This window comes from Schistocerca nitens, chromosome 2, assembly GCF_023898315.1.
Source record: "Schistocerca nitens isolate TAMUIC-IGC-003100 chromosome 2, iqSchNite1.1, whole genome shotgun sequence".
In the NCBI taxonomy this organism is placed as follows: Eukaryota; Metazoa; Arthropoda; class Insecta; order Orthoptera; family Acrididae; genus Schistocerca; species Schistocerca nitens.
This window is the reverse complement of record NC_064615.1, coordinates 849,902,185-849,920,669: the sequence shown is the minus strand read 5'-3', so window position 1 is coordinate 849,920,669 and position 18,485 is coordinate 849,902,185. Positions and strand designations below refer to the sequence as shown.

The following is an 18,485-nucleotide window of genomic DNA, read 5'->3' as shown; positions in this document are numbered from 1 at the left end:
CATTTGTTCCTCTTTATCGGGGAAGATAGCTCGAATTCTCCGGGAACACCAAGTGAAGACGATCTCCAGCCTACCAGCCAAAACTCGCGCAGTGCTTGGTGGTGTGAAGACCTTGGACTACGGAAATACAGGGTCTCTGTGGTACCCCATCAATGTGGTAAGACATTGTACTGCCGAAGATCGTTGCCGGGAACAACAACGGCACACCAAATTACAACATCCTAACAAATCGGCAAAACTACACGGAATGGTTTATGACCGCATTTCGATTCTGACACAGACGAGCAACTTCTTGGCCGGGGCCATTAAGGAATCTATTGAGATTCGAGAAAGGGAAACACTGATAAATCGTGATAGCGGGTACATCCTTAGTAAGGCATGAGACCCTCCTATTAAAACGCTCAAGAAGAGAAATGAGGTACCAGGTTTCAACCTGACCTCTGGGGCAAATGGAGGAACAGCAGAGCTACAACCGCACACCTGGTCGTGAACCTTGGACGGAATACTGTGTCGGCGGGAGGAGTGGGGGTAGGGATTCTGGGTGCGGACGGCCGATGGAGCGGCCGACCAGGGGAAGAGGGGGAGAAAAACCGCCGCGCTGTCCCCCCTTCCTCCAATCAACCAGTTCATCAGCACACTTGAGAATGGCAACACGGTCATTTGCCGAAATATTTTGCCCGTTGAAAAACGACATCCGGTAATTCGTTCGTGACTATATCGACGAGTTTAGTAATGCCGTGAATGTTGTAGCCAATTTAAGCATTAAACATGATTCTAGTGAGTTATTTAATCGTTTTTTATTCCATTTGTTGCGAGTTGTCATCGCTGACAGTGGTGGCAAACAACAAATTCCACGCAACTGTCGCTTGGAACTGACAACAGTGCAGCGTCCCTCCTTGCCTCGACCTGTGCGAACGCCATCATTCGTCAGTAGCACTATACAGTTCAGTTTCCAAAGTCCATGTACATATTGAGCACATATATTACATAGAATCATGAAATTTCAGCTATCAGTTTAATATTGGCAAGACACGTAAAAACGATTCAGATTATGTGGCTTTCTACAGGAATTGAGGGTGACACCTTCAGATGTGTGTTTAAATCTCTTGAGGTGCGACCGTTTTGTTGACACACTGCACGGTCATCAGACACCTCTACTGGCAAAAATTCGACCTATAAGCAACTTTCCATACTGACATAACAGGGGATAAAACTCAAACTCGGCGTCCGAAAACCTGTTCATGCATGAAGTGCCCGACAGACCCGTTTTGTGCTTTTCTTCGTGCTTGAGCAGGCCTGCGGAAGCCAACTTTTATCCTCCGTTGTAGCAGTACGGCAAGTTCGTTATAATTCCAATTTTGCCAGTAAAGGGGTCCGACGACGCTGCAGTGTGTCACCGAAACCGGTCGCATTTTAATAAAGAGATTTAAATACACCGCTGAAAGTGCTACCGTTAATTCTTACATACTAACCCTCCAATGTCCCACTCTCCATCTGAAATAGAAGATGGATATACGACAGTCGGAGGTGGAATTCTATACCACTGCATAACAAAGAATTTACCCACAAAGGATTCAAGACTTACGAAAATATAGAGAATCGTTAAATGAATGAGGGAGAGATTTACTTACTTCGTCTGTTATTCGGTTGTGATATTTGGAGAATCGTAACCAGAGAATGCAGGAAGAAAATCTCTTTGCAATTTTACAATAGTAACACAAGATTAGCCACCAGCCAACCGTTCCGTCTGCATACACCAGGGCAGACACAGACTAAGGACAAGACAAGCCTCAGTGCCCTTTGAACGCACCGAGCACCGCCGCAGGCCACTCTAATCTCTTATTGGCCAAGAAACTGTTCACCAAAGAAAGTCACTCAAAGAATCCACCACGACTGAGCAAAGGCTGTCTACATGTTGGATATCGACTAGCGCGATTTTCCTGCCGGAAACGATGATGCGAATGTACGGGCAAAACAATACCCAACAGAGAAAATCTAGAACTGAAAGTTGACATATGCGACAAGCAACTTTGAAACATTTACACGAATATTTTTTTTCTTTTTTGGGGTGGGGACGGGGGGCATTAAAGCAATTCGCCATTATTTTCTCTGTCATGTCAGACTCTCTTCACCAGGGAGCACCCCTCTCACCCTATGTTCCTGATAACTTGTTCGATAAATTCAAGTCTTTGTCTTTTGCACATCACATCTCAAACGTAGAAAATTGCTGAAAAAACAGACTTGCGCAACAAAAAGGGCATCATGCGTCATTTCGCTTCCCAAGCAGTAGAAGGTTGCAAGAGATTGGCCCAGAAGATGCATTTGTGGTGGGCTGCATCAAACCAGTCAAAAGACTGATGACAAAAACAAAACAAAAATACTTCAGCCTTCTACTCCTTACTACTTTCCTTAATTTACTCTGAATCCATATTCTGTTTTCACTGAACTTACCACTGCATTCAACACGTCCTGTAATTAGGCTTCACTTTCACTGAAGATAGCATTGTCACCAGCGAAACTTATCATTCATACTCTTTCACCCTTGAATTTTAATTTCGCCTTGTTTCTTCTTAGATGCACACGTTGAGCAGTACCGGCAAATTACTATATCCGTCTTACACCATTTTAAATCCAAGCACTTCGTTCTTGATCTTAAATTCTTATAGTTCCCTCGTGGTTCATGCACGTATTGTCATTCCTTATACCTTGGTGCTATTTTTCGAAAATCTTGCGAAATTTTACATTGTCGAACGTTTTCTTCAGGCCGACGAATGCTATGAACATGTTTTGATTTTTCGTTAGTATTGCTTCCATTATCATGTGCAACATTACGACTGCCTCTCTGGTGCATTTGCCTTTCCCAAAGCCAAACTGAATGCCATTCATCTGCGTATTATTCTTGCCAACATCTTGGATGGATGAGCTGTGTAGCTGATTGTGTGATAGTTCTAACACTTATCTGCCTTTGATATCTTAGGTAATGTGTCGATGATATGCTTCCGAAAGTCTCTGGTCTCAAACACTCTACTCAAAAACTTGAATAATTGTTTAGACAGCACTTCCATAAATGATTTTGGAAATTAAGATGGAATGTTAAGTCTTCTGTCTTGTTTGTTCTAAATTCTTTCAAAGCTATGTCAGACTCTGATTTTGTAATTGGATACGCTATGCTTTCCATCTTTCTTTCTTTCTCGACTGCCTTTATCCCGCATGGTGCACAAGGTCGGCAGGGTAAGTACGGAATTGGTATGGTTAATTTTAAGGGGTGGCTGGGTGCCCTTCCTGCCGCTACCCCATACCCCCCGGGACGAAAGTAGTGTACCCCAGCTGTCTGCGTCTAGTGTAAATCGTGAAATAGTGTGAATGTGTTTCAAATGTCTGCGAGTCGTGTAACTGAGGCGGGCGTGGGGACCAGCCCATCATTCACCTAGTAGGATGTGGAAAACCGTCTAAAAACCACATCCAGGCTGGCCGGCACACCGACCATCGTCGTTAATCCGCTGGGCGGATTCGATCCGCGGCCGGCGCGCCTACCCGAATCCAAGAAGCACCGCGTTAGCGCTCTCAGCTACCCTGGCGGGTATACGCTGTGCTTTTCATATCGACACCTACTCCGGTTATCATTTTAGTAGACTCGTAGAGATCCTCACTTTACTCTTTCCACCTTCCCATTCTCTCATCTACATTTATCAGTCCTACCGCTGAAGCAGTTGCTTTTAATTTCATCTATGGTTGTTTTTACTCTTCTATAATTTGACTCTCTTTCCGACGACTATTTATTGTTTCAATTCTTCATACAGGTGTTGGATAAAAATATGAAAACACCATAAGAAATTCAAGCTTGAACATAAATGCACATGTACATCGACCATTAATGGCTCCTGTGCAGTGTCTCGTCAAGTTCTGTGAGTCGTGATCAGAACAGTATACTGTGTAGTTGTGAGTGCATTCCGTCGGTCCTGTGTGACTTCAAACGTTGGCAAATTGTTGGTGATCGTGTGGTGGGTGCTTCCGTAAACAACGCAGCTGAAGTGCTTGGTGTTTCAAGAAGCACCGTATCGAATCCAGAATGAGATTTTCACTCTGCAGTGGAGTGTGCGCTGATATGAAACTTCCTGGCAGATTAAATTTGTGTGCCGGACCGAGACTCGAACTCGGGACCTTTGCCTTTCGCGGGCAAGTGCTCTACCAACTGGTCTACCCAAGCACGACTCACGCCCCGTCCTCGCAGCTCAACTTCTGCCAGTACCTCGTCTCCTACCTTCGTTCGCAGGAGAGCTTGTGTAAGGTTTGGAAAGTAGGGGACGAGGTACTGGCAGAAGTAGAGCTGTGAGGACGGGGTATGAGTCGTGCTTGGGTAGCTCAGTTGGTAGAGCACTTGCCCGCGAAAGGCAAAGGTCCCGAGTTCGAGTCTCGGCCCGGCACACAGTTTTAATCTGCTAGGATGTTTCACCGTATCGAATATTTATACCGCATACAGACAAACATTATTCCCTAACTCACAACGCGAAAGAAGAATTTTTGTTGAGTGATCGCGATGGCCAGTCATTTGAGAGGATAGTGACAAAAACAGGAGACAGTTCCAAAAGTCATTGCGGAACTGAATATTGCACTCGTGAACCCTGTCAACAACAGAAACGTAGCTCCATAAGCAGGGAACTAGAGGGCGATCTGGAATTCCAGAACCACTCATCAGTCAAGCAAATGCTAGTAACAGGGAAAAGTAGTGCCGAAGTCATAAAAACTGGACTTTGGAGAGATGGAAGAAAGTCATTTGGTCGGATGAGTCTTGCTTCATACTGTTTCCTTCCGGCCAGTTTATGTCCAAAGCGAGAATTATGGCGGGGTTCGGTGATGATTTGGGGAGCCATATCGTAGCGTTACATGCGATTCATCGTTATGCTGCAAGGTCACGTTACTGCCAAATATTATATGATCATTGTGGCAGATCAGGTCTGTCTCATGAAACAATGCTTGTTGCCCAACGGCGATGCTGTGTTCCAGGACGACAGAGCTCCTGTTCACACAGCTCGCATCGTCCAGGGCTGGTTCTGTGAATATGAAGATGAGTAGTGGCATCTCCCTTGGCCACCATAATTACCAGATCTCAGTTTTAGTAAGCTTCTGTGGTCTGCAATGGAGAGAAGGGTCCATGATCCCTGTCCACCGCCATCATCGTTACCTGAAGTTGCCACTATTTTGCTGGAAGAATTATATATCTTTGAAAACTATACAGGACCTTATTTACACATTCCGAGACGACAGGAAGCTGTTTATAACGTCTCTTCCTACACCGTATCAGGCATGATAATGTATTGTGTTATTGGTGTTACTACGATGGCTGTGCCGAAATGGAAACTACAGCGAAAATCCGACGAAGCTTTGCACAGATGTGTTTGGCGGTGTCTCTAGTATACCCGTAGATAGTGTCACGCCGCTCTTTTGTTTTCTGAGTGCACAGTGAGAACATACAGATTTCTCGATAATTGTTTCCTCGTCAAATATGAGTGCCTGGTAAGAGAGTTCGCCTGATGCAATGCAGCCCACATAACATAACTGTCATGCGTTTCCTTCTTCGTGACGATTCTCGGCCACATTCCACAGGGGTAATAAAGATTCTAATGCAGTGTTTTCAGTGGGCAGTGTTTGATCACCCACAATAAAGCCCGTAATTGGCTCACCCTAAGTTTCATCTCTGCCCACATGTGCCGCTGGCTATGAAGATAGCATTTTGACACAGATAACGAGCTTTAGACCAGCGTAAAGAAAGCGCAGGCAGCTCCCTTCTGTAAGGAGAGCAAAGGAAAATGGGTACAACGCTTCGACAGTTGTATAAGTCGGTGCGATGATTGTTTAGAGAAGTAGCTGAAATGTGTAGCTCACTGTTTAAAATAAAACATTTTTGGTTTTCACAGTGGTTTCCATTTCGCGACCGATCGGACCTTACTTTCTGGATAGCACTTGTATGTTTTTGTCAACCGCCTGTATTTTATTAATTTTTCGCTTTACCTTGCCCGAATTTCTCTTAGTTTTATTCTTGTCTAATATTTTTATCTTAGCTTTTCAAAAATCAGTTGAAGGGTTTCTTCTGAATCCAATATTTATTTGCAGTTACTTTCCTTGTACGTATAATTGTCCTTGTAACTTCGGTGAATGCCCATTTCTGGGATGACCGTACCTCATCTGAACTGCTAATGTTGTATTCCCTATCGGAACATCAACAGCCTCAGAGAACACGAGTCGCACATCATCATTTCTCAGTATGTCACCGTATCACATCTTCATACAATGCTTTTCGTGATAGTTCTCTTAAGGGGCTCCAGACAGGTTGAAAAATCACCATCTTAAACAGTGCAAAATTTATTCACACCTTTTCTCAGAAACTACTGGAAATGAAAGTTTCAAAAAAATATGACTAGTAGGTTACATATTTATAGCCATTTCAACAGAAGGAATTCTAAAGGTACTGATTAGTTTTGAGGTAATAATTATTTTTGTAAAGAGTAGACATGAAAACAAAAAATCGTCTTCACTTTTCGATCTATGGAAGTCCTTAACTTCTCCGAGATTTACTAAAAAAGAAAACCCCTGAGTTAAAATATGCACAGCATTGCAATTAATATACTGTAACTTTGAACAAATTGTGGTAACTAGAAGGAGAGAAAAATTACAAGCTACGGAAAAAACGTAAAAGTTGTAGCACTCTTTTCAGCACATCACACCTTCTAACGTTTCCTTCACTGAACGTCTCCACTGCATCGAAGATACCAAAATGCATTTTACTAATTGACACACACACCGTCTTGGAAATTCTGGCCCATATCACGGTGTTGATGGACTCGTTAGTGCTCTGAATACGACAGTGAAGACATTTCTTCAATAATCTTACATGTCACAAATCTGTAAAAGTCTCTTTCAAGACCTCTACTGTGAGCAAAGGTATGGCTGGTTTGTGAATAAATTTCTCGGCATTTTGTTAGGCGCTTTTGTATTTGCACCATGAGACATTTCCTGGAGGGCACAAGCCGAAAACTGGCTTATCGTCTGTTGAAGAGAAGTGAAACAAAACTGCCCATACAGATTTTTTCATGAATTCTGCGCTGCTGACATTTTTCCTGATGGCCATGCTAGAATATTTTCGAATTTTATGTACGACAGATTCTGTGAATCTTTTCTTACCATCTAATCCTCTGCCATCTTCCAATTTCTTTCCGCTAAATGCAGTTTTCAGTCGTCGCAGCCTCGAATGCATTCGCTTTTGTACATGATCTATACACTGCAGTTGAGTGATGGTTACATTTTCTCCATATCGATTATCTTCGTGAACTGATTTGAAAGCTTTCGAATCTCCTCCTAAATTATTGCCCATGGGAGGGTTGGGGGAGAGTTCAAAAAACCAAATTTCAGTCTTAGAACAGTTAAACGTACGAGGTCACTCCCGCACAGTGTTTTGTTTAAACGAATGAACAAACCGGAAATGAGGCAAAAAGGATTGAAAATTTCAAAATTTCACCTGCCCGGAGCCCCTTAACTTTTATTTTGTTTATTTTATGTTTCACGCCTAGTTCCGTAGGACCAAATTGTGGAGCAAATATCCGTGGCCATGGAACGTGCTAGTACATTAAGCTACAACAGAAAATTAACTGTAGATAAAATAAAATGTTTATGAATCCTGAAAAGACGACAAGCTATAAGTTTATATAAACGCAATCAACAGTGTAACACAGAAATAAGCTCAATTTTTCAAGGCACTCTTGGACAGAATAGAAGGAGTGGCTTATAAGGAAACTCTTCAGTTCAGATTTGAAAGCGCTTGTATTATTGCTAAGATTTTTTAAGTCTTGTGGAAGCTTACTGAAAGTGGATGCAGCAGAATACTGCACGCCTTTCTGCACAAGAGTCAATGAGCTGCGATCCAGATGTAGACTAGATTTCTGTCTACTATTAACTGAGTAAAAGCTGCTAATTCTTGGGAATCAGCTGATATTGTTAACAAGAAACGATATATATATTCGTTTGTGGCGAACAGTATTAGTTTTTGGGGTAACTCTTCCCATTCTCAAAGGATATTTTTGGCTCAAAAACTGGCGGTTCTGGCAGTAAGTGGTGTAAGTTCGCGAACTATATATCGAGATGCCAATGTCAGAATATCCAGACTAATGCTCAGGGAACGACAAGAAGTTCGCGAGCTTACACCACTTATTGCCAGAACCGTCAGTTTCTGAGCCAAAAATACCCTTTGAGAATGGGAAGAGTTACCCCAAAAACTAATACTATTCGTCACAAACGAATGAAAATAACCAAAGTAAACTACTTTTCGTGTCCAACTACCACGTACTTTAGATACTGTTCAATAGTAAAAATGGCAGCATTAAGTCTTTGAACAATATCCTGAACACGGGCTTTACAAGGCGGTCTACTAAATGTCTGAATCCTAGAAATTTGATCTGTTCAGTCTTACTAATTAAATGCGCACTCTGTATGATTAAAATGTCGGGATTTGTTGAATTGTACGGTAGAAAATGTAAAAACTGAGTCTTTCTGTGATTCAGGATTAGTTTATTTTCTACAAGCCATGAACTTTGTCTTGAACAGTATTGTTTGAGACAGTGCATACATTGCACGCAACATCCTTTACTACCAACCTAGTGTCGCAAGCAAGCAGAAATATATTTTATAATCACCTGTAATAACAGAAAGGCAACGGCCTTGCCGCAGTGGGTACACCGGTTCCTGTGAGATCATCGAAGTTGAACGCTGTCGGGCATGGTCGGCACTTGGATGGGTGACCATCCAGGCCGCCGTGGGCCGTTGCCATTTTTCGGGGTGCACTCAGCCTCGTGATGCCAATTGAGGAGCTACTCGATCGAATAGTAGCGGCTTCGGTCTACAATCACAACGACCGGGAGAGCGGTGTGCTGACCCCACGCCCCTCCTATCCGCAACCTCCACTGAGAATGACACGGCGGTCGGATGGTCCCGGTAGGCCACTCGTGGCCTGAAGACGGAGTGCTGTAATAATAGAAGGCATGTCATTTATATAAATAAGGAACAGAAGTGTCCCCAGCGTTGATCCCTGCCCCTCCCCCCAGCCCACCATTTATTTAACTGTGCCCCATTCGGACTCGACATCATAGCCATTCTCAATACTGTGGAGAATGACCTTTTGCTGTCTGTTCTTAAAGTAAGAAGTGAAACAGTTATGGGCAACCCCCCGCCCATAACTGTGATATTCAGTCCACGTGTATTCCTCTTGCCCCTGACTACAGAAAGGTGCTGAGTGGGTGTGTCTGGTCGGCAGGTGACGTGCGTGGGCCACAAGACGCAGTACACGCTGTGCCACCTGCAGCACGGCAAGGTGTACCACGTGAACCTGTTCGCCGTGAACAAGCGCACCAACCTGAGCTTCCCGTACGGCAGCACGACGCTCAAGTACGAGCAACGCGCCCGGCCGGTCGCGCTCAGGGACGGAAAGCGCGCCAGCGTGAACCTGAGACACCTCGACGGCCGCGCCTCCTTCAAGTTCAAGGTACGTCCGCCGGCGCTCAGCTGCTGGCCTCTGCGGATAAAAGCCTGCGCCTCTGTCGATGAAGATATCCGTGGGTACGTCAAAAGACATCCGAATTAATAATTACTTGAGGTTCAAAGTTAATGGACTTTATCAACATTACGATTTTCGTTTGTATGCATTGCCTGAGATCGATAATAATTGTTATTGTTTTAAGTCACTATTATTACGAGACAGAATGCCACTATATTGATTTGTTTCCACATTGCCCTAGAAAGGACACAAGCGTTGATGATATATGTAAATGCTAAAAATTCCAAGACTACTTTCTTCCTAGTATCCTCCAAGTTTTACGCTCGCATACTGTGTCCGTCGCACTGGCAGCACACATACATTTCAGTCATTCTTGTTTCGTTTGCAGTAACCGCAAGATTACAAGAGCTGAGTAGCGCCAGAATTATCGTACAATCAGCTTAACAGCTCGTCCGTCCAAATTGCTCACAAGAATTATACACAGAAGTATGGAAAAGAAAATTGGGGATGTTTCAGACGACGATCAGTTTGGCTTTAGGAAACGTAACTGCACCAGAACGGCAGTTCTGACGATGGTTCATAAAGGAAGCAAGAGTAAAGAAGATTCAAGACACATTAATATGATTTGCCGAAATGAAAAAAGCGTTCGACAATGTCAAATGATGTAAAATGAACGAAACTGTGAGAAAAATAGCGGTAAGCTATAGAGAAAGAGGTTAATACACAGTAAGTGCAAGAGGCAAGAGGGAACAATAACTTTGGAAGACCGAGAACGAAGTGCTCGAATTAAAAAGGGCGTAAGGCAGGGATGTAGTTTTTCACCCCCTTCTGTTCAATCTGTACATCGATGAAGTAATGATGGAAATAAAAGAGAGGTTCAAGAATGGAAATAAAATTCAAGATGAAAGGATATCAATGATAACCTTCTCTTGTGACACTGCTGTCCTCAGTGAAAGTGAAGAAGAATTAGACAGAGCACTAGGGGCAGTCATTGACCGTGTACTGTCCTGTGTACTGAGTACAGAGCACTAGGGGCAGTCATTGACCGTGTACTGTCCTGTGTACTGAGTACAGAGCACTAGGGGCAGTCATTGTCCGTGTACTGTCCTGTGTACTGAGTACAGAGCACTAGGGGCAGTCATTGACCGTGTACTGTCCTGTGTACTGAGTACAGAGCACTAGGGGCAGTCATTGTCCGTGTACTGTCCTGTGTACTGAGTACAGAGCACTAGGGGCAGTCATTGACCGTGTACTGTCCTGTGTACTGAGTACAGAGCACTAGGGGCAGTCATTGTCCGTGTACTGTCCTGTGTACTGAGTACAGAGCACTAGGGGCAGTCATTGACCGTGTACTGTCCTGTGTACTGAGTACAGAGCACTAGGGGCAGTCATTGTCCGTGTACCGTCCTGTGTACTGAGTACAGAGCACTAGGGGCAGTCATTGTCCGTGTACTGTTGGAACAGACTGCTCGGGGACGGAGACAACTCCGGCCGGCCGGTCTTTCGTGCATTCGAAACCGTGTGCTGCCAGCCACGAGCCACCAATTGTCATACAAGACGCACGCTCCAAGCGTCACCGATTGCGTTCCTCCCTGACGGACCGCCTCCGGTCCACGGCAGCTGCTCGCTTCGACGCGGATGGCGTTGCCGCCACCTGCTGAGCAAGGCGCGGAATCACGGCACAATATGAAAATTTTCTTTACACTATACGTTGTTCTGCACAACCTCTTAAGGTTCAAATGTCACTGAATGTATCCCATTAACTCCGAAAAATTAGCAGAAACGTTCTAAAAATAACTGTAAAACCGAAAATTATAATTTCTGACTACACTGATAACACACCTTTACCGTCCTGGGTATTGCTAGCCAGTTGCCTAATCGTTGAGTCCAAAAATCGTTCGCCCTGGACGACGAAAGGAAGTTGAAATTGACCAACTAGCGGGCACCGCTAACCTAGTCGGTCCTTCCTTAAATTTGTGTTCGTGACTGAATGGGAATGACATGTACTTTAGAGTCGTTTGTCGAATGTGAAAACAGATCACAGAGAGTCCGCTGTGGCAGCCACAAAAAATTAATTTCACAATGGTTCTTGTGGTGTCACCGCCAGACACCACACTTGCTAGGTGGTATCTTTTAAATCGGCCGCGGTCCATTAGTATACGTCGGACCCGCGTGTCGCCACTGTCAGTAATTGCAGACCGAGCGCCGCCACACGGCAGGTCTAGAGAGACTTACTAGCACTCGCCCGAGTTGTACAGCCGACGTTGCTAGGAAAGGTTCACTGAGAATTACGCTCTCATTAGCCGAGACGATAGTTAGTATAGCCTTCAGCTTAGTCAATTGCTACGACCTAGCAAGGCGCCATTTCTCCTTTGCTATGTATCTAATGAAGCATGTACAGTAACAAGACCAATGTTCACCAATTACGGATTAAAGTTAAGTATTCCAGAAGCTACGTACTTTTCTTTATAGCATTCATTACTTATCCTGTTTCAGACCTGACGCCAGCCTGCGTGAGTTTATAGCGTGCATTTCGGCTTCCTCAAACAACACGATGTTGGCACTTCTGCCGACACTTCAGTTCTACCATTTGAGCGCTGTCTCCGCCTCGAAGATACCTCTTTTGCGTACACCAGTATCTTTGTGGGGCAAACACATTCACAGGAATAGTATTTTTTGAATTGGTCACAGTATTTTATTGACAGTATTACACTTCAGGCGTTTCGACGTTATGCCATTTCCAAAGGATCTGCAGTAAAATGGGTATCAATGAGAAAATGTGATAACAACCAAAATATTAAGTACATCGTGAGAAGCGAATGAAACTGGTCACTTACCTTTGAAAATGGGGTAACGCCGAAAGGCGTAAGATATAAAAAAGTCAATAAAATGCAGTGGTCAGGGCAGAGAGAGTTATTACAATGCAACAAGATGATGGCGATATCCCGTAGATGCAACTTATATCCATACGCAAGTGCAGTACTGGCGTGGTGGTTCATATGTATTTGATTACTAATCAAAAAGTCCTCGCTCACGGGTTCGAGCCCCACCACCGCTTAAATTTTGAGTAAATATCATCAGCAACGGCGGCCGAAGACTTCCGGTATAAGAAGTCACCCTCATTCAAGCAACAGCCGTGTCAAAGAGGGCGGAGGAGCGGACAGAGTTTCACGGCACTCTCCTTGCCCTTGAGGTGGAAAGGAGGAAGAATCAGAAATGATCAATGACATGAGGGTGCAGAAGGCAATGGAAATAGTGCATTAGAGACACAGAATGTGTACCCACAGGACATGTGACCTGTAACTGGAAAAGTGTTATGATGATCTCTCGATTTTCAAAAGATCCCAGACTAGTCTCCCACTTCGATCTCCGGAAGCGGACTACCAATGGTGAGATGACCGTGAGAAAAAGATCGAATAACTAACGGAAGGGTAACGTCCTACCAGTCGGAGTGTGGGATATCAGAATTTTGAATGTGGTAGGGAAACTAGAAAATCTAAAAAAGTAAATTCTAAGGTTCAATGTAGATGTAGTATGGACCAGTGAAGTGAAATAGAAAGAATACAGGGATTGCTGGTCAGATGAGTATATGGGATATCAACAGCAGCAAAATATAATATAACTGGAGTAGGATTCATTATGAATAGGAGAGTATGACAAAGAGTGTGTTACTATGAGCAGATCACCGGCAGTGATGTACTCATCAAAATCGACAGCAAACCAACACCGACAACAATAGTTCAAATGGCTCTGAGCACTTTGGGACTTAACTGCTAAGGTCATCAGTCCCCTAGAACTTAGAACTACTTAAACCTAACTAACCTAAGGACATCACACACATCCATGCCCGAGGCAGGATTCGAACCTGCAACCGTAGCGGTCGCGCGGCTCCAGACTGTAGCGCCTAGAACCGCTCGACCACTCCGGCCGGCAACAACATTAGTTCAGATACAGCGTTGTTCTCATCAGAATCGACAGCAAACCAACACCGATAACAATAGTTCAGGTACACACGTCGACGTCGCAAGCTGAAGATGAAGAGGTAGAGAAAGCATATGAGGATACTGAACGGGTAAGTCAGCACGTAAAGAGAGATGAAAATCTAATAGTCTTGGGGACTGAAGTGCAATTGTAGGAGTAGAAGATACGTTACGGGAGAATAAGGGCTTCATACTAGGAAAGAGAGAGGAGAAAGACTAATTGAGTTCTACAGTAAATTTCAGGTTTTTACAGGGAATACTCTATTCAAGAATCACAAGAGGAGAAGGTATGCATGGAAAAGGTCGGGAGATACCGGAAGATTTCAGTTAGATTGCATCATGGCCAGTCAGAGGTTCCGAAATCAGATACTGAGTTGTAAGGCGTTCCCAGAAGCGGATATAGACTCAGACCAATTTAGTAGTGATGAAGAGCAGGCTGCAGTTTAAGACCCTAGTCCGGAAGAATCAGTGCACAAAGAACTGGGATACGGAAATCCTGAGTAATGAGGCGATACGATTGAATTTCTCTGAGGCTGTAGATACGACGATAAGGAATAGCTCAGTAGGCAGTTGAAGAGGAATGCACATCTCCAGAAAGATCAAGCACAGAAATTGGAAAGAAAAAAGTAGGTACATCGAAAGTAACTTCGAAGTAACCAATGGTAACAGAAGGAATACTTCAGCTGATCGATGGAAGAAGGAAGTACAAAAATGTTCAAGGAAATTTAGGACTACCGAAATACAATCGCTTAGAAATGAAACAAATAGGAAATCCAGGGAAGCTAAGGTGAAATGCAGCATGCAAAATGTGAAGATACCGAAAAAGAAAAAAGACTGCCAGAAGCCCTGACTCAGCATACAGAAAAGCAAGAGTGGGAACATTGAGAATTCAACCGTTAAATGCAAAAGAGGGAGCGGATAGATGGAAACGGTACATTTAAGGCCTCTGTGATGGGGAAGACTTGTCTGACGTGATAGAAGAAGAAAGAAAGCTGGATATAGAAGATATAGAAATCGAGTATTAGAATCAGAATTTAGAAGAGCCTTGGAAGATTTAGGATAGAAAAGGCAGACGGGATAGATAACATGCAATCAGAATTTTTAACATCATTACGGGAAGTGGCAACGAAACGACTGTGCATGTTGATGTGTAGAATGTATAAGTCTGCTGATGTACCATCAGACTTTCGGAAAACATCATCCAAACAATTCAGAAGGTTGCATGAGCCGACAATTGCGAGAATTATCGCACAGTCAGCTTAACACAGAGGCATGTCGACAATCTTTCTTTCCACGAACAATACGAGACTGGAATAGAAGGGAGAACAGATAGAGGTACTCAAGGTACCCTCCGCCACACACTGTCAGGTGGCTTGCGGAGTATGGACGTAGGATAATGGAAAAGAAAACTGAGGATGTGTTAGATGACGATCACTTCGGGTTTAGGAAAGATAAAGGCACCAGACAGGGAATTCTCACGTTGTGGTTGATAATGGAAGCAAGACTGAAGAAAACTCGAGACACGGTCATGGGATTTGTTGACCTGGAAAAAGCATTCTACAGTGTCAAAGGGTGCAGTATGTTCGAAATTCGGAGAAAAAGCAGGGGTAAGCTACAGGGAAAGACGGGTAACATACAATAAGTACATGAACCAAGAGGGAACAATAATAGGTAAGGTGAAGAACAAAGTGCTCGGATTTCAAAGGATGTAAGACAGGGATCCAATCTTTCGCCCCTTTTGTTCAATTTGTACTTCGAAGAAGCAATGACGGAAATATAAGAAAGGTTCAAGAGTGGAACTAAAATTCATGGTGACAGGTTATCAATGATAAGATTCGCTTATGATATTACTGTCCTCAGTGAAAGTGAAGAATAATAAGAGGATCTGCTGAATGGAATGAACAGCCTAATGAGTACAGAAAATGGATTGAGAGTAACTCGAAGAAAGACAGGCCGCGTGGATTAGCCGAGCGGTCTGAGGCGCTGCAGTCATGGCCTATGCGGCTGGTCCCGGCGGAGGTTCGAGTCCTCCCTCGGGCATGGGTGTGTGTGTTTGTCCTTAGGATAATTTAGGATAAGTAGTGTGTAAGCTTAGGGACTGATGACCTTAGCAGTTAAGTCCCATAAGACTTCACATACATTTGAACATTTGATGAAAGACAAAACAAATGAGAAGTAGTAGAAATGAGAATAGCGAGCAACTTAACATTACAGTTGGGGTTCAGGAAATAGACGAAGGTAAGGAATTCTGCTACCTAGACAGCAAAATAACCTGTGAAAGACGGAGCAAGGAGGACATAAGAAGCAGACTACACTGCCTAAATGGACATTCCTGTCCAAGAGAAGTGTACCAGTATCAAACATAAGCCTTAACTTGAGGAAAAAATTTCTGAGGATGTACGTTTGGTGCACAGAGTTGTGTGGTAGTAAAACATGGACTGTCGGAAAACCGGAACGTAAGTGGATCGAAGCATTTGAGATGTGGTGCTACGGAAGATGTTGAAAATTAAGTGGACTGATAAGGTAAGGAATGAGGAAGTTCACAGAGTAATCGGCGAGGAAAGGAACATATGGAAAACACTGACAAAAAGAAAGGACTGGACTCTAGGACATATTGTAAGACATCATGGAATAACTTCTATGGTACTAAATGGACCTGTAGATGGTAAAAACTGTAGAGGAAAACAGAGATTGGAATACATAATCAAATAACTGAGGACATAGGTTACAAGTGCTACTCTGAGATGAAGAGATTCACACAGGAGAAGAATTCACCTAACACTTTAATTTGTAGACCGGTTTCGGAACTTTTATTTCCATTCTTTATGCTGTACGACGCGCCAGTATTGAACGGAAATAAACTTGCCCAAGCGCGTTTGCATGTAAAGTCCACCGAAGACTGTAGCTATTAGTCGTTTCCCTCTTCCGTACAAAATGGATACCACAGCTACACAGCGAGTCGAGGCACCCATTACGTGGAAATGCTGCAACATCATCTGCTTAACGCACACTAAAAGATAAGTAAACACAAATTTTTGTTGTTGTGGCCTTCAGTCCGAAGACTAGTTTGGTGCAGCTCTCCATACTGCTCTATCCTGTGCAAGCCCCTTCATTTCCGAGTAACTACTGCAATCTACATCCTTCTGAATCGTCTCGTGGTCTCCCTTTAGGTTTTTATCCCCCCACGCTCCTCTCCAGTATTACACTGGTAATCCCTTGATGTCCCAGAATGTGTCCTACCAATCGAACCCGTCTTCTAGTCAGATTATGCCACACATTTCTTTTTCCCCCATGTCCATTGAGTACCTCCACATTAGTTACGTGATCTACACATCTAATCTTCAGGATTCGTCTGTAACACCACATTTCAAAATCTTCTATTCAGTTATATGTTCATATTGCTATCTGGAACGTACTGTTGATGAAATAAATTAAAAAGTAGCTCCACTCTCCAGATCCCGATCGGGTTTTCGGTCAGTTTCACTTGAGCGTTCCAACTTGAAGAACTGCAGCTACAAATTATTTACCCGTCATTTCGTCTCCAACCGCGAAAAGCATTGAGACACGCGGACGTTAGACATGAATGAGTTTTGAAACTCATTTTTTCGTATACTGATTCAGGTAATACAAAATATTGTTCCTTGTCTACTGAGTTTACAGCCACCTTCACGTAATAAACATTAACATATGTCAAAAATGAAACATTATCATGGTAGGGGAATGTAAAATTCATAGTAGTCCATAAAAAACCGTTACAGTCTGACTAATCCATGGCCTTTATCACCTTGTGCAAACCGTTGAGCAATGAAAAGGCGCCAAAAGATATCCCAGATACGACAGCAACAATATTTCTACGTTGTATTAAAGGCAGTTTGAACGTTCTGTTAAGTTCCTAACTCAATAAAATCCGTGGTACACAGGATATTTGAATATATATGTTTATTCCACGACCGTTTTCGATATCAGATCATCAACACAGTGTTAATATTTTCCAGTTTGCGAGTGCATGAGGTCTTCATGCTTTCGTTCTAAGCGCCTCATAAGTTTAATATTTACAATACCATGTACAATCAGTAATGCCTGCTACATTAAACGATGCATTTCATAACTGAAGGACAGAACCCAAAGAAAAGAAACCCATTATCCCCGAAAAGTCTATGGCCTGGGTCGCCGCCGTGTGTAAATCCGATTTTGGACACATGAACACGTTATAACCGCGCCAGTATTCTGTGGTAAGGGATCGACAAGACTTCGCCACTAGTTTCGTCTCGGGTGGTATATTGTTACTGGTGTGACATTGTTTGTTTTTCATGTGACATCTGCTATCTACAGGAATAGATATGACTACGTTATGTGCACGTGTTTGTGTGAGCATATGCAACGCGCTGAATAAGAGGGATGTCACGAAGCCGTATTCGCATTATTGCTATAGCCCTGGCCAGGGTACTAGCGGGTGGCTACTGGTGCGCTCGTGACAACCTTGAGCCTAATCTCGGGTAGCGTTCTATCTCTCTCTCTCTCTCTCTCTCTCTCTCTCTCTCTCTCTCTAACATTAGAAAATGGCACCGCTGAGCGTCCGTAGTCACCTAGTTCGAGCGCCAGTAGAGCGTCAGTAGCGAGACGATGTGTAGATTTTCGTGCAATTCTTGTTTTCCATTCCTTATTGTGTAATTAGTTTCAGCACTTTGATTTGAAGTCAAAAAGTGTACCTTGTGGTCTTGCTTGTCCCAATTTATTTACTGAGTGTAAGTATTTGTGTAACTTGAAAATGAAAATGCAGGAACAAGGAGAGATTTCTCCTGTGAGCACGTGCGTAGAATGTCTAAAGAACTCCAAAAAGACGTGCTTTGATAGCAAGTAAGATTGCAACTGAAAAAGGCAACCTAGTTTCGACGGCAAAGCAAATCCATAATCCACAGTGTCTGTAAATATTTAAAACATCTTATAGACAATGATGATGAATT

General features: G+C 43.4%; 1 protein-coding gene and 1 non-coding gene across 2 annotated transcripts in view; both read left to right on the top strand.

Moving 5' to 3' along the window:
* The window catches only part of LOC126235387 (protein NDNF), a 265,282-nt gene that overhangs the window by 234,762 nt on the left and 12,035 nt on the right, over window positions 1–18,485 (top strand). The window contains exon 5 of the mRNA XM_049944109.1: window positions 9,302–9,529. Within this exon, the coding sequence (XP_049800066.1) occupies window positions 9,302–9,529 (228 nt within the window). The remainder of the gene's footprint in view (window positions 1–9,301; window positions 9,530–18,485) is intronic.
* Trnas-cga (transfer RNA serine (anticodon CGA)) lies at window positions 4,351–4,425 on the top strand. The gene has a single exon. It is a non-coding gene; the product is annotated as a tRNA-Ser (tRNA).